Source organism: Falco rusticolus, chromosome 14 (assembly GCF_015220075.1).
Source record: "Falco rusticolus isolate bFalRus1 chromosome 14, bFalRus1.pri, whole genome shotgun sequence".
In the NCBI taxonomy this organism is placed as follows: Eukaryota; Metazoa; Chordata; class Aves; order Falconiformes; family Falconidae; genus Falco; species Falco rusticolus.
This window is the reverse complement of record NC_051200.1, coordinates 1,427,642-1,444,040: the sequence shown is the minus strand read 5'-3', so window position 1 is coordinate 1,444,040 and position 16,399 is coordinate 1,427,642. Positions and strand designations below refer to the sequence as shown.

The following is a 16,399-nucleotide window of genomic DNA, read 5'->3' as shown; positions in this document are numbered from 1 at the left end:
GGCTTGTCAGAAGAAACTAACTTTAGCAGAGGAGACACTGATGGTAGCTCAGTGCCCAGAGCTGCTAAATGGCAGCTGTGCTTCAATAGCACAACGCAAACCAGAACCACCAAACTGCAGTGATGTTAAATCCTCATTAAGGAAACAGTCAGTAATGAGCAAGAGATTATACACTTTGCAGCATGCTTTGCAAATGTAAATGCATTAGTTACCTAGCTCTCAGTGCTCCCCAAAGAACAAATCAGTCTCTATCACAATTCAAGTTTTCATTGAGAAAAGTGCACTACAGTACTCCTAAAACTCAACTCCATAGTTGGCTGAACAGCACACAAGGCAAAGTTACATCAAAAGAAAATAACTGTACCTTAAAATTACAGTAGAGAAAAAAAAGACTCAGCATCCAAAGTATGTTAGACCACAGGGCAGGCAACTTCCTCAGGAAACTCTGCCCCAGGGACTTTTAGTGCTCTTAAGCCAGGGAGAGACACGAGAAGATACCCCAATTCTTGCAGCCAAAAGAGGTTTCACACAACAGAACAGCTTGGGCAATACTGAGAATCCTGCCCCGCTGCCAATTCCAAAAAATAAAAAAAAGAAGCTGAAGTAGGATCTAATGCTTCTAAATCCGCTTTCTCCACAGATCTTTAGTTTGCCCACCAGCACACTGACTTACCTACTCTGCATGTGCAACACATCGGCATAGTCTCAGGTGATGTTACATCTACTCCCTCCGTTCTATCAACATTAATCAAGCATTGCTCAGACATCTCTACAAGCCTGGGAAAAATCCTTCTGTCCCAGAGGCTGATTTACGGTAGCTCAGGATGACTCTACAACTTACCTTAAAGCAACAAGGATCAACAAGTGATCTGAGAAGGGTGACATTTTTATGTGAAGCCATGTTTAAGCCTCAGAAAAGCCAACAAACGACTCCACAAGCCAAATACCAAAGTCTCTTAACAGTTTGACATCCACAGCTGAGCACCCTCTAACTCACTCTGGAGTTGCACAACAGAAAACTTCATTTCCTATCAACTGCCTTGGTACTTATTGCTTAAGCCAAATTCAAATCTTGGTTATGCCGTGAAGTTCTGAGAAACAAAAAGTAGCTGTTGAGCTGACTGCACATTCAATCAGCATACTAACACATCCAAATATGAATTTGGCTACGCCCCATTTATCCCTGTCCTCGTGCATGTTCACTACTCTCTTCTTCCATTCCCAGAAGACAAGCATTACTCACTTCCCATGTGAATAGGTCAGTTTGTTGTTTTCAGATGGTATTTTTGCCAGGATCTGCTCTGTCACCTCCAGGAAGTTTCCTCCACACCAGGCATGTTTGGCAAGGATGGTTGTGCCCCTCGCCACAACAGCGAACAGGATAGCCATGACTTCACACTACCTGCAAACAAGAACACTGCAAGAATTAGATTCACGTTATTTGGCAGAGAAAGTATCATGATCTTAACCATATTCTCTCAGCCCTCAACATAATGGGAGGGAGGTATAAGCTTGTTTAATACTTCAACAGGACACCATTATCAGAAAGCTGCACTTATTTCCCCTTTTAGGCTCTGTTCAGAACACCACCAAGGCTACAATAACCTCTAGAAGAAGGTTTTTCTATTTACAACTGCATGGTGTCCCACAGTCAGCGATCCCATAATGAATTCTGCCTACCTTGTTTCCACCTAGATTTCTATCTATTAGTACATATTTTTGCTCTTCAACTGACCCTTCCATTTTTTCTTGCTTGCTATTGAAAAAACTGCCAGTGGCGAGCAAGCTCCAGTTCAGAGAGGAAGTAACTGGCAGCTATGTTAACAGCAGCTCAAGGTACAGATCAAGTCCACCCTCCCTGACACATGACTGGTTAGGGTTAAAGCCTTGGCTTTCAAACTGAAGAAGAAAAACTACCAGTTGCTTAGAGTCACGCCATACACATCCCCTTGTAATGGTCTACTTAATGGTCACTAAGTGTATATTGTCCTGAGGCTCCTGTAAACGCACGGAATTGGCACTTCTCGGAGAGACAGCACATTTGCAAACTGATTATCCTCAGCAACACACCATTTCTACAAGCCAACGTACCAGCATAAATATCAAACTGGACAGGTTACAGTGTGCGACTGGTTGAGGGCCAGACTTCTGTGGAGTCTCCAGAGCTGGAAAAACACACATGCTATCATATAAAGGGACACACTTAATCAGATCAAGTATCATTAGATTAATCTACTGACGGACCTAAGATTTAACATATGAAACCACAGGTCAGACACAGCTGTGACATCTGCTTGGCTGAGCCGGTCCATCTATAAGCCTCTTTTCTGCTTAGGAAAGGCTTAGGAAGACTTTTGACCCTGCAAACCCTCAAAATCTTATTTTTCACTTTGCACTTTGACTGCCCACATACTGCCCGCTTTGATTTGTGTTTAGAAACAGCTGCATTCTGGCTGGAAAGAGCAGACGCCTATTTCAATGCCACCAAGTAGCTTGGAGACCTCTCTAGGAATAGGTACAACAGCAGAGCGGCTGCAGTTCCACCTCAGGACCTGGAGACCACAGGCAGAAAGACCAAACACTGGTGTACCCAGCCAGACTTCCCACCCCTCTGGCACCCACTGGAGTGACCTACTGACCTCTTCTGTGGCCGGGATCGGTCCTACCCAGCACCGTGCAGACAGATCTGCCCCAAGAGCTCACACTCTCACGTGAACCGATGCACCCGTGGAAGAGGGGGGGGAGGAATGCAGAAATGCAGAGCTGTCAACGAGGCAGTGAAGTTGAGATACAATCCCTATCCCACTGCATCGGGGCTCGCTCTGTCAGTCTGAGCTTGGTGCTGGCCAAGCCTGCCTCTGTCAGGCAGGTAATTTCCCAAACCTCCCACAGGTTTAAGAGCTCAACATTGGAGGGGAAAAGGAAACAAACTTGTGGATTTATTCCACAAGAGAATAGACTCCACAGCTAAGCCACAACCACCTGGAAGCACTAAGGTATTCAGAGCCAGCACAGCTCAAGGGAACAGAAGGCAAAGGATGAGTTTGAGAAGGGCCACAGCAAGCAAAGTGGGAAGCTGAACAGTAAAACATCTCCAAGGACACTGTTTTGGAGCACAGCACCTAGCCAAGCGCACTCTAGAAAACCTGAAAGGGTTCATAGTGCCACTACAGAGGAAGAGAGAATACACCAGACAAAGCCTCACACCACTCAGATGCAAGTTCCCAGATCAGCTGTTTCCCTTTTCATGACCAGCAACACAACAAAGGGCATCAGTAACTGGAAGAGGGGAGGAAGCACCAGAGCACTCAGCAGCAGCTCCCCAAACAGATTTGCTGCTTTCACTTCCTCCTGGCCTAAAGCTGGTGCTCCAACCCCTATCTGCGCCCTTTCACGGGCACGGGGGAAGCCCCTTGTGCTGCTTTGCACGGCTTGCTTCTTGTTTACCTCATCTCAGAGAAAGATCTGTTTTCAGAACAAAGGCAACTTGTTGCATTTACGGGCTGCTCTCTTTGAGCTGACATCTTCCCCTGTCCTCACTCACTGCGTCCCAGTATCCACGCCCCCGCTTGCTTCCCACCTACCACTCCCACCCAGGAGCCAACCACATCCAGACCAGGCTCAGGGACTGAAACAACACGATTTACAGCAGACAGGCTTGCACAAAACCTTAGGAAGGAGGAAGGTGAAGAGTGCCCACACCAGCAGACCCTCTTTCACTACTGGTGAAGGAAGTGGGGTTTGCACAGCTGTTCCCCTCCCTTCCAGACTGTAGCAAGCAAGCAAGCTCCAACTCATTAAAAAATGTCAGAAGAAAGGCGATAAACAGCTAGGTTTGTGCTTTGTTTCCTCCCACAGTCACAGGTGCGCCAGCTTGCAGGTTCACAACCGCCTTCTAAGGAGCCTGTCAGCGTTACAGAGAATCCCCCAAAATCTTAGATATAAAAGAGGAAATTATCTTTAAATAAAGAATAGGCGGTGCTTATTATGGTCAATTAAGCAGTCAGTGTCCACCTGAAGATGACCGTGGAAGTTACAGAACATGGAAAAGAAAGGCTAAGTTTTTCCCCTTACATACTTTCTAAGGAAACTCCTCAGCACAAAGATACCCAAGGAGAAAGAATATAAAGCACAGAAGAAAGTCATGACTACCCACTATCTGTAACACAAAAATGAAAAGCAAGTTCAAAACCAGCTTCCAGCAGAAGGAAGTAGCTCTTCACACAATGCATCCTCTGAAGCTCATTCCTGCATGTTATCACGGAGAAAAAAGTTCACGGGAGTTCAGAAAGTTTATAGAGGAAAAGAATGACTATAAAACAAATACCACCCAAGCAGCCTCTCACTGGAGCCTAAGAGTTTATGAAGAGTTTCTTCGATTCTTCCACTCTTCCCTAGACATCCCACCAGTCACCACGCAGCCAGGCCCACCTCCAGCCCCACTCAGTATATCCGCTCATGACACTGAGAATCACTCACTCCACAGAAGTTCAGGGTATTTTTTTTTTCCAGGGAGAAATACTATGAAGATCAAGTAGAATCTTCAAGCAGCAAACCAGGTGGCCCACCAAGTCAGATCCATGGTCCAGCCCCAGTCAAGGTTGTAACTCTCACAGCACTTGGGCTTTAAGGCCGCTCTTGCTCTCACACCATTCTTCTCATACAGGAACAAGGAAGTTATACAAAGGCCTGTGAAGTTCTAGGGCTCTCAATTTAGAGAAAATGCCTTAAAAGAGCTTAAAATGCACTCCCAAGGCATTGTATCATCTCTTCTAACACTTGAACTACCAACACATCATATGACAAGCACAGAGCCAAGTAATTTGCAAAGCCTCTTAGAAGCATGACCACAACCTTTTCCTTCTAGCACCACTGAAACCGAACCAGCCTGCCAGATCACATCTCACCAACTCTTAGAGCTTCCTCGCAACAGAAAGCTCAGAATTCCTTCCAGAAAGCTGTACTGCAAGAGCTCACAGACCGATCAACCTGCAGCACTGAGCTCTCTGACATCCTGCCACAGAAGACTTAAGCAGCCAACCTAGCAGTTCAGTAGATTTGTTTTCTTTTTTTAAGCCAGCATTATATTTCTGTATCAACCACATGTTGAATTGCATTAGAGCAGGAAAAGCAGTCATAGATTCCAGTGATATTTTGCTGCTGCCTCTGACCTTAGAAAGCTACCATCAGCTCTTCACAGCACTGTTCTACAGACACTGAGGGTCACAAAGCAAGCCTCTAGTGCTCCAAGTCAAGACTCACCTACCTCTAGTTAAACACGAGTAAATTACTAATCATAATCCCCACTCCACAGACCTGAAGAGACCAAAAGCTTTAGCCTGATGCTCACAGCTTATTCGTTTAAGATCAGAGCATTTGGACTTGGCACTGAGCAGAAATAGAGATTACTCCGAGCTAAAACATAGACAAATAAGCAACTCCTTGGAACCTTCCCGCAGGAAACACTACCTCCACCTGAAGATTACGTTAACAGAAGGGAAGCCAAGTGCAAAACCAGACCCAACACGTTTACAATGAAGATGAAACGCAAAACTAAACCTTGGATAACTCAGGTTAAATGCTTATCACACCAGATACAAGGGTAGCCACACAGCTGATACTGAATGTCATAAGAAGAAATTATTAACTGCCGCACAACTGTTCCTAGTTTCTCCTGATCAAAGAGATAGCAGCTCACTCCTGTCTGATGAGGCCACAGAGGGAACAGAAAAGTAATACCTGTGGCCAATGTATTCAACTGTGTAGTCCTTCACAAGTGATTCTCTACAAGCTTAATCTCATCTCCTTTCCTACACCTGAGCTTTGACTAATTTAGCCAGAAGATGCAAGCTACACAAACTGTGCTTTATTCTGTTTTCTACTCACTCAACTCCTGCTCCCTTTAGGTGCTACCAACCCTAGTTTTCCTAAAAACAAGGAACTGCTGAGCAGCACAAGTGAAAGAATTTGTGAACAGTTAGCAACAGCACACTAATCTGCAACAATACTAACTAACCCAAGAGGAATTTATTACAGAATCATGTCCCTTCAGATCCACCAAGACACAGTCATCTGCAGTGCTCTGGCCAGCAACTGAACCAGAACCATGTCAGTGCATGGCACAGCACTAGGTCACAGAGAGGAATAAACAAACACAACTAAGCCTCTTGAGCCAATCAGGTGACTGTCAAGTATCAAGAAACAATCTCTTCACGTTCCAGTCACTCAATGCACAGGGTCAATATAAAGGAGCAGCTGTAAAAGAAAAAAGTCACAAACCCTCCCCCCACATACACACTGCAAGAGATCAGCAGCCTGCAAGGCAGTGAGCAACTAAGCTCAGAACTACAAAGCCCACACGAGCAAAGAGGCACCTTAATTCCCAGAGCAGAACAACTCCAGGTTCAGACTGAGGATTACAAAGTGGTTTAGACAACTTCTAAAAGTCTCTGCTCTTTTCATATTGTATATTTGCAGAACTCACAGAGGTGAGGTGCCAGTTCCATAACATCACAAGTAAGGTGACGCTTGCTGACACTGTAGGATCCCACACTCTTTGTGACAGCAAGGAGAGATCAACTCACTCAATTCACAGTCCTCAGCCTTACTCAGGAGGCAGCAGCCATGTACTGCGGCACGACAGCTGCCCCAGCTTCCAGCAGAATGTTCACCTGTTTTGCTTCATTTTGTCCAAGAAGCATCTCTCTCTATATAAGCAGCACCTCATGCAGCCCTGTAAAACTCACTTATCGCTTTTGTTAGTAATACAAATCTATCAAACTGCTACATAACATCTCTCCTCAGAAGTTACAAGAGTCAGGAATTGAATTTATTAAAATCAACCCTTTCGTATAACCTAGAAATTACAACTATTTTCTGTCTAAACTTACAAAATTGAATGGCTGGAAGGAACTAAGACCAAGCCTTCCTAAAAGAAAAACTCAGAGATATCAGGTAGGCCTTGCATGGAAAGGCTCCAAATCAGAAGGGAAAGGGGGAAAAGGCTGGATTCCTCAGCCACCCAGAAAACACCACGGATCCAAAGAGCTCCTGCAGCAGTGCCAGAAGCATCTGGCAACTAACGGACATAAAGCACAAAGGTGAGCCGAGCATTGCATTTCTATCACGACGACTATTTACTCACTGCAAGTCATGCTGCAAAATGCGCCATGCTGCTGTCTATAAGGCCCCTCATAGTATTTAAGAGAAGGGCACAGAAAAAACTGCAGCATCTCAAAGAACGTCAGAAGCTAAGGTTCAGTCTTCAATGTGATATTTAAAACTTCAGTAGGGGTGATTTATTATTTTCAAGTGAGACGCAGAACTACCTGTTTGTTGCTCTGACTTCACTGGAGATCTAGAATAAACTATCAGATGGCAGTTAGGACAGCTGGGGCAAGAAGCAAACACAGAGAACTATGCCCATCCTCTATCAGTAGCACGGCCCTCAGCAGCCAAGGGGGACTTGTCACTTATTCTTCTTGACCAGAAGATTCACAGCCTCAGCGCCAACAAGCGACGGAGGAGGTTACTGCTTGTATTTCCAGAAATGCTCTGCACAGAAAGCAAGGGGCATCGCATTACTACATAAAACCAAAAGAAGTGTAGATGTTGCAACCCTTCAAGTTTCAAACTGCCTGACTGCAATAAGATCGTTTAAGTACGGTGACTTCAGCAGAAAGTAGCCCAGGCTTCCCTTTAACTTTTCCTTGGCATCGGCAAATTATTATTTCTTTAAAGGATATTGCAGTGTTAAGCCTTGTAGTGTATTTCTTCATTTTAAGCCTGAGAAGCACGACATTCATGCACCAGCTTCACAGAAGTTCAGCTTCCTCTCTGCCTGCGTAAGCCTACTTCAGGTACCCCTGCTTCATTGTTATGGAAACAAACTGTTAGAGAAGATGAACCCAGCTTCTCTGCCAGGCCCATCAGCTTCTCTGGCCGGCGGCGTGGCGTGGTTTAGGAAAGGGCTAAAGGAACCGAATATAACTATTGGGTAAGCAGCTCTCCTGAGCGGTAACGCGTACCCCCCAAGGCATGCCTAGCTACAGCGTCCCCCCGCACCCCACCGCAAGCGCGGCTGCGGTTGTTTATCACCGGCCGCTCTCCCCAGCCCGCACACGCCTCCGCTCCCAGCCGCACCAGCAGCGCGACGCTGCGCGGCCCAGCGCAGCAGCAGCGGCCGCCCCCCGCAACCACGGAGCCAGCCCCGCGCTCCCCCCCTCCGCTGACACCGAGCCAGGCCCTGCACCCCCGGCCCGAGCAGCGCTTCTCCCGCCTGCCGGGAGGCCCCGCCGATGCCCGGCCCCCCCTCACCGCAACGGCTCCCGGCCTTGCGGGCCCAGCCACTCAGTCCGGCCCCGCCGCGGCCTGCCGTCCCGGGGGGCACCGGCGACAGAGTCGCTCGCTTGAGGGCAACCGGATGCTGTCCTGAGGGGCCCGACCCACGGCCCCGCCGCCGCTCACCGGCCGTCGCGGCAGGAGGGAGCGCTCGCAGGCCGCCGCGCTCGTTAACGGGCCCCGGCCCCGGGCCGCCGCGACGCGCTTCCGGAGGGAGGGGGGCGCCGCGGGGGCCGCTGGGAGCCGCAGTCCGGCGGCCATGGCGGAGGACGGCGAGAGGAAGGCCGCGCTGGAGACGGTGAGGGAGAGCGGCCGCTCGGCGGCGGGGGACGGGGCAGGGCTCGGCGCTGCGTTCCTCTGGCAGCGGGAACCGGGGCCTCGCCGGTGCTTCGCGGGCCCGGCTCAGCGGCGGGGCTCCCTCAGCGCGGGGCCCGCGCTGAGGGAGCCCCGCCGCTGAGCCGGGCCCGCGCTGAGGGAGCCCCGCGTCGGGATAAATCGTGACAGCGACGATAGATCCGAGGGAAAACCGCCTCCGCAGGGCGCCCTCGGCCGCATCCCCGGGCTGCTGCTTCGTCCCGGCAGCGGGAAGCGGCAAACAGCCCTTCGGAGGCCGGCCCGGGTCTGCGGCCCACTTGCCCTCTCACATCCCAGCCTGAATCCCCCTCAGTGCCACCCCTCAGCCCTGCCCGGCTTGTTTCAACCCGTAAACCCTCCTGGTTTTACCTAGCATGGGGCGGCTGCTCCGTTCCAGTGTCTGTGAACGGCAGAGGGAGAAAGAAGCTGAGGAAAGCGTGTAGTGTTTCCTGAAATGGGAGGGACAGAGAAGAATACACCTTTTGTTTGAATTTCTTGAAGTTTGGGTGATTGAGAAGCAGCTAGAGGTCAGGACTGGCTAGAACAGAAGCAGCTAGAGGTCAGGACTAACCTATTTTAAAGCTAGTCATGTTTTCTAAAAGAAGCCTCGTTTTTTAAAGATTTGATTTCTCAGCACTGTGTAACATCAGGCCTTGGGTGGCTTTGCACGTTGGCCGCAGGGCCCGGCAGCATGCCTCGCCTCCTCTCTTCCACCCATTTCAGGTTGCTGAGCCCTGTGACAGGAGTTTATGGACCCTCTTTCCATCTCCAGTCCCCGTTGCAGACAGCAGAAGGCACTAGATGGCACTGGACTTCATGCTAACGGGGTTGTAGGCTCCCAGCTGGCAGTTACACCAAGTCACAGTGACAGGGAGAGCTGACACAGGATCATCCAGTGCTCTGTGCACCTGTCTGTCAGTGGGAAACGGGGAAAGCTGAGCACCAGGACAGCCTTACAGGAGAAACAAGTAGGTTCTGTAAGTTGCCTGGTTTTAAAAGCTGTTTTTGGGGAGAGCTTAATACAACGGTTTTCCATAGCCTCTCAGTCTGCAGCCCCCAAATTTTTGTGATGGTGCAGCTGACCCTGGAGCCTCTTACCAATAGTCTGGCTTCTGGTCATTACCTTTCTCAGGCCCTGTAGAGCCATATTCTTCTCCCCAGTTGTGCAGGCCACAGGCTGAAAGTCACAATTGCGCCAGGAAGTCCAATTCTAATCCTGCAAGTCTGATGTGATGAATGAAATTGATCTTTGAAGAGATGCCATTAGGAGAGAGGCCCCTGGCAACAAACCAGCAGATTCCTCCACGAGGAATGCAGGACAGTACAGAAAACAGGAGGATGTGTAGAAAGCGATACTGGCTCATGAAGACCAGCAAAGGACCATATATTCTGACACACAAGACAAGTTATAAACTGCAATGAGTGAAGGAAGAAGCAAGTTGTAGGACTGCTCCCCACCCACTTAATGTCTAGCTGATCCCATCTATCTCGGCGCTGTGCTAATGTATCCGCCACAGCACTACCTTGGCACCAAATACAACATTAAATAATTCATCATCGTAAATCACAGCCCCTCTAAGCAGGAGAGCTTCTGGATGATGTGAGAATGCAGCGTTTAGGCTTGTATAGCCAGTAGAGGAGGAGGGTGTCTAATGCTTGGGTGGCCAGGTTGCAGGGGCTGTATCCTCACTTTGCTGAGAGGGTGTACCCCAGATAGGCACCTTGCCTGAGACTGCTTTTCCCAAAGTGGTGGGGGCCTGAAGGGACCTCTGGGGATCACCCAGTCCAACCCCTTGTTAAAGCAGATTTTCCCAGAGCTGGTTGCACAGAATTGCATCTGGGCAGGTTGTGAATGTCTCCAGAGACGGAGACTCCACAGCCTCTCTGGGCAGCCTGTGCCCATGCTCTGTCACCCTCAGAGTACAGTTTTTCATCATATTCAGATGGAACTTCCTTGTGTTGCAGTTTGTGCCCATTGCCCCTTGTCCTGTCACTTGGTGCTACTGAAAAGAGGCTTTTCCATTTCTGTTGTCTCTGAGGGAGTCAAGTGAATTTGAACAATCCTAAAGCTTCCTTGAGATCCCATCAGCTTTTCCTTCTGCCTCTACCATAATGCAAGAACAATGACAGTTTGGTAAAGAGACTAGCAAATCAGCGTGTAACCAAGGAAGAAAAACTCCAGATGAGCAGAGTTACCTACTCCATGGCATCGGGGCTTTTTTTACAAGTTGGTTCACAGGACAAGTTTTCTTGTGATTAATAGTTTGATACCTGGACACCTCTTAGATGAGACTCAAAAACACTCTGAGAAATCTCAACCTTCTGCCTCAGGGCAGGGACTTGATAGCTGCAGGGACCAGAGAAAAATCTGTCCTCCAGGGCAATGTGTCGGTTTTCCTCAGAAGCATCAGACAGCATCTGTGCCAGAGGCGACATACCTAACTAGGTGGGCCAACGGTTTCATGAGAAGCAGCAAACTTATGGTCCTGCTGAGATCCAGAATTGTACCTGAGGACTCTGCACAGGAAAGAGGAGAGAGAAATTGAGTCTGTGAAGCAGACAAGTTCAGCGCAATGTGTTCCTTATGGCTGCGTGAAAAGGCTGTGCTCTGGTTTTCATCTGCCAGAGCAATGCACTGGGTACTTAGGCTGTGCTAAGGTGGCAGGGACAGCTTAAATTCACTGGGTTGCTGCTCTGAGGCACTTGGTGTAGCCCCACGAACTGGCCCAGCCACCATGCATGCCAGAGATGCATCCTCTCCTTTCCTTCCTATGCGTTCATGTTCCTCCAGCTCTGGGAAGGAACCCAAACTCAGTGCAGGTCCCAGCACCGTGTGTTAAACTCCCAGTTATCCTATTTTTCAAATAATTTTTATGCAACATTTGTAACTCAGCTGTAAATACTGCTTTCTGTCTGGAAAAGCACCTCTTTGCTCCCATGTGTGCAGAGCCACACCCGAGCTAAGGTGTAACTCCTGTTGTGTGATGAAATTGGAAGAATGTCAGTCCCAAAGAACAGAGCTGTGCCTGTCTCGGGCGGGGTGGGGGGTGGGGGTGGGGGGGTGGGGGGGTGGGTGGCACTTGGGGTTTTGGCACTTCTAACCCTGTGACTGGGCGCCTCCTGAGTTAGTCTGCTCTTGTCTGAGCCTGTAGTCTTTGGAAAAAACAAGCACTCAAGTTATGACTGATGCTAATAATTTTAGTAAATACTTCCTTGCAAGGCCTCATGGTAGGGGAGACTGAGGCCAGTCGCTGCTTCTGGGAAGATGGAGGATGGTGCTGGATCTGGCAAGCAGGAGAGCAGGCAGGGTGTCCCATCCATGCCCCTGGCTGCCTGAGTGACCTGCGTCAAATCACACATTTTTGTTCCACAGCAAGGGCAGGTGGTTTTGCCACTCACTGCCTCATTTTAATCACCAGTTACACTCACCGCTTTCGTTGTGGATTGCGAGATGCTGGGAGGTGAGCGAGACCCTGTCAGTCCAACATCCCTGTTGTTGATGTGATGTTGCTGCATCGTACCTACCCTCCTGCAGTTGCTGGTGCACAGGGAGCCTGCTCTTGAATTGTGCTGCAGGTCTGGGTGATCTCTTCATCCGTGTTTCCTTTCCGAACTGCTGAGTAAATTCCCTGCGGAGGCCGTACCTGTAGAAGGAGGAACAGGACTGCTAGGAGAGTATTACTACCCAAGGGAAACGTGAGGGGTCATAAAACCCCTGGAGCGGTTGAGGATTTGGCCACGAGCAGGATGTGAAGAAATCAGCACTCAGCCCAGCTCCTCACTTAACCTTAAACCTCTCTCTGCTGCTGAGAGAGGAAGCAGTTGGGGGCTGTCTGGGCACATCAGGCTCCACAGTGGCTACGCTGAGCCTGGGGAAAGGTCAGGCTCAGCAGCCCTCTGACAGCTAAGCGATTAGTTAGGTGACTTGGGTTTGGAGGGGATCCCAAACCAGGCTTCTTAGGAAGCGTTAGCTGGTAGAGCTCTTTCTGGGTGCCTGAGCAAAAGCAGCAGGAGGATCAGGAGCTGGCTGCTAGTGCTGCCGGGTTCATTACACGTGGGGCTCAGCGGCCCAAGGCTTGCTGGTGGGCTCCCCAGGCTCATCCTAAGCATGGGAATCTGGGCTTGCAGCTCCTTTTGGTTTCAAGGTGGGATAAGATTTCCCTGCTGACAGGCAACATTCCTCCCTGGGAAGTTTCTGACTGTCCCCTGTCATTCCTATCTAGTCAAGGGCTGGTGGTGGGACCTGGGGTAACATCAATCTGAACAGTCATTCCCAGCTTCCTTGCACTATGGGTCCTGAAGCTGCAGTTTTCTTTGGGCTCCTCTTCTCTCCTGTGAAGAGGAAGGACACACAGGCACTTTGACGACCAGGGAGAGGTTTCACTGAGGTCTGTGATGTTGCAGTTTTCCCTCATCTGCAAAGGTGCTCTTGGTCACACTGCAGCACCTGAGACATGAGCCACAGAGGTGGCCCAGCTAGACCTACAAGCCCTCCCAGTTACTGTGGTGAAGCTGAGCACAGTAGCTTATTCTTCACCCTAGGGCTGGTGTTTGTTACCTCAGAGAGCCTTACAGCATTTCTTCTTTCCCCATTTGTGGCAGGTCCAGGCAGATGGGACAGATGGAAACTGCGTCACGTTTGTGTTGCACGATGAGGACCACACACTTGGCAACTCCCTCCGATACATGGTCATGAAGAAGTGAGTAGAGCCTGTCTGGTACCTGGCATTACTGCGGGTACCTGTCTCCCACTCTGGCTTTCTTCTTACTGATCTGCATCTCAGTTGTTGCTGGGACAAGGCAAATAATCAGAAACCACCTCTATGTATGCCTGTTAGAGGTGCCAGAACCTCCTTACCTACTACCTCTCTTCAAGGATTACCTTTTTCTCTGTGCTGCTTGTTAGCGTTGGGACCCTGAGTGCACTAATAGGCCTTAATAGGCCTGACCAACCATACCTGGGACCTCCACCCACACTCTGCCCATGGGCCCAGGAGCCCCATTTAAGCTCAGCTCAGGGCTTTCAATCCCTCCTGGGCAATGTTGTAGGAGTATGGGCCTCCAGCTCAGCCTGTACTGGGCTGTGAATTCTGTTCACCTGCATGCTGACCCAGGGACTGAATTCCTGACCTGATATCAGCCCTTCCTCATCACTGTATACCTATTTGGTGCTCGCTGGGTGGTGTCTGACCCTCATTACCCTCACCTGACCTGACCCTGACCTGCAGATTGACTTGCTGGCCTGACCTTGGGCCTGCTTCATCCCCACAAACCTGCCTGGTGATCCAGACCCTTGGCTGACCCTAGCTACCACCTTTGCACCTACCCTGCTCCCTTGCTTGGGTGCTGTGGGACAGAGCTAGCCTAGTAAGGCCTGTGCCTTCCTGGCCATCTTATTGTTCATTGCTCCCAGCTCCCCATCCCTTAGGGAACAGCCAGCCCTCACTGCTCCTTGATGGCTAATTGTGGAGGAAAATTAGTGTCTGACATGTGAAAGGCTTCTGAATATCTTACTTGGCCCTGGGTAAAATGATGCACGACTCCATGTAAGTACATGTGGTCAGGCAGTATCTGTGTCTTCTTCTGGGACAAGTGCTGTCAGAAAAGAGAGTAGGAACAGCCAGTATCAAGCAAATTGATCATCTTTCACGCTTGCATGGAGATGCAGGAATTGGTGCTGGGAATTAATTATCTTGCTGCCCCCATCAAAATATACAAATATGTTCACCCTGGTTGCCCAGTTTTATCGAGCTGAGCAGCACTGAGGGTTTGTGAAGATCTGCTGGTAAGCCTCAGAAAAATTGCAGCAGGCAATTCAATGCATCATCTCAAATGACAGTTGCATTGCAAATGTCATGTGAATTCCTCTGATAAATCATCATGATGAGAAAAACAGCAAGCTTCTTGCAAGGAGCTGTTCTTACTGCTGGGTGCACAAGTGTTCTACCAGCCACCTCAGCTTATGAAGGCAGGTGCCATGCAGGCCACAAGCCATCTTGGTAAATCCTTGCAGTGCCCTAGACCCATCAGCCTCTTTTGTCCAGCAGGACTGCAACAGGCTTGCATACAGTGAGGTTTCCAAGCATCCCGGATCCCTGGTTTGAACTTGGCAGGCTTCCCTGTGGACTGCTGGTGCTTCCGAGATGGTGCCTACGATCGTGCCAGCCATGTCCTCCCCCTGCAAAGCTCCAGCTGCAGCTCCAGGACAGATGGGGGTGTGTGAATAAGGTTACACAGGTAGTTTCCCTTCAGCATATCCCTCCCATAAGACCCTCAGCTATTTTAGAAACACCCTGAGCCCCAGCAGGTCTGGGGTGGCCTGAGCATCTGACTTGCCAGAGGTTTGCTGTGGACTGGCCTAGGTTTCACAGTTTCTCTTTTCTTTCCCTTCCTGCAGCCCTGATGTGGAGTTCTGTGGCTATTGCATCACACACCCCTCAGAAAGCAAGATCAACTTTCGGATCCAGACCAGAGGTATGGGCGTGCACATTTCTTTTGTGTCTGGGGCCACCTTTCTTTTGTCGAATTCCCCCTGCTCATGTCAGGTTTCCGCTACAAGTCATTTAAATAAAGAAAAGCACTTTGCTCTCTCTTCTGTGCTAGCTGCCTGCAACTGCTATGGCCCGTGCTCAGCTGGAAGGGCTGTTCTGAGCCATTATAAATGATTCTACGATTCTGCTACAGCTCTTCTGTTTCCCAAGTATAGGGCTGAGCCAGCTGAGGCCTGAGGAGCCCACAGCCTTGCCTAGTCGCGAGGTGTCTGGGTTGGCTGGCAGCACGCACCAAACTGTAGTGCTGGGGTAGAGTAGGTCTGCTACTTAGTGTCAGAGGTGATGGGAGCTCCATCTGCACCTAAATCAGCACAGGAATCGGAAAGCAAAGCCAAAGTGGCTGACATGTAGCTGCAATGAGATAACTTGTTTCTGCTTTTCCTTCTCGGTTGTCTTGCAGCTTTGGTCATCAGGCTGGTAGCAGGCCATGCTGCCTCAGAGCGGCAAGGGAGAGGGCTACCAACCCCTTTTGGAAGGGTTTTTTTTTGCAAGTCACCTCCCATTTCACTAATGCATCTTCTTTCCTGAAGGAGCCCTTCCTGCTGTCGAGCCATTCCGGAAAGGGCTGAACGACCTGATGAGTGTTTGCCAACATGTGCTCAACACCTTTGAGGTGAGACTATTCCTGAAAAGCTCAGGGGCCTTTTCTCTCTTGGTCTCAGAGGTGAGAGAAAGGGGCTGAAACCTGTGCTAAAGGCACCTTTGACAAGAAAAAACTGATAGTTTTTTCAGACATTCTCTGCCTGACCTGCAGCATGGCCTGGCTTTCTTTCCCTTGGAGTGCCTGTAGAGTTCAGTAACTTCTGAAGGTACCTGAAGCTCTGTCAGAGCTTCTCCGGTCCCTCAGTCTCTCCAGGCACCGGACAGAGAAGTCACAGTGCAGACCAGGGTGGCGGTGTATGTGTCACTCAGATACATGCTGTTAACGTTTGTCCTTTGTTCTTGTTTGCAGAGGAGCATGAAGGAATACAGGGCCCAGAGGGATGAAGAGATGCAGTAGTATTTGGGGATGGCAGTCCCCATGGTTGTGTGTAATGTCTCTGTTGAATTCCCCGTGTCAAGCGTTTTTGTTTGTGTGGTGTTTTTTATGACTGCTTTGATGCAAACCTGTATTTTCTCTAATAATAAAGTTTATGAAGTTTGGTGCCGCAGAA

General features: G+C 49.5%; 2 protein-coding genes across 9 annotated transcripts in view; one reads left to right on the top strand and one right to left on the bottom strand.

Moving 5' to 3' along the window:
• The window catches only part of VAMP7 (vesicle associated membrane protein 7), a 26,467-nt gene extending 16,228 nt beyond the window's left edge, over positions 1-10,239 (bottom strand). The window contains exons 1-3 of one of the 7 annotated variants that reach the window (XR_005107501.1): positions 7,329-7,977; positions 2,092-2,165; positions 1,244-1,402 (exon numbers count right to left, since the gene is read on the bottom strand). Coding sequence is in view for 4 of the 7 variants with exons in the window: in XM_037408198.1 (XP_037264095.1) it covers positions 1,244-1,389 (146 nt within the window). In the remaining 3 variants the exon portion in view is untranslated. Of the gene's footprint in view, positions 1-1,243; positions 1,403-2,091; positions 2,166-7,328; positions 7,979-8,316; positions 8,428-8,466; positions 8,567-9,063 lie in introns of those variants that run through there. The other 6 variants (XM_037408198.1, XM_037408195.1, XR_005107502.1 and 3 more) reach the window with 6 other exon arrangements.
• LOC119157345 (DNA-directed RNA polymerases I and III subunit RPAC2-like) lies at positions 8,525-16,399 on the top strand. Of its 2 annotated transcripts, XM_037408199.1 has the most exons (5): positions 8,525-8,638; positions 13,297-13,394; positions 15,092-15,168; positions 15,776-15,858; positions 16,198-16,399. In XM_037408199.1, exons 1-5 carry the CDS (start codon positions 8,600-8,602, stop codon positions 16,243-16,245), a joined length of 345 nt encoding a protein of 114 aa, XP_037264096.1. In that variant the 5' UTR covers positions 8,525-8,599; the 3' UTR covers positions 16,246-16,399. The 2 variants fall into 2 exon arrangements, with proteins under 2 accessions (XP_037264096.1, XP_037264097.1); XM_037408200.1 differs by lacking the exons at positions 15,776-15,858; positions 16,198-16,399 and adding an exon at positions 14,742-14,931 and having other exon boundaries at positions 8,550-8,638.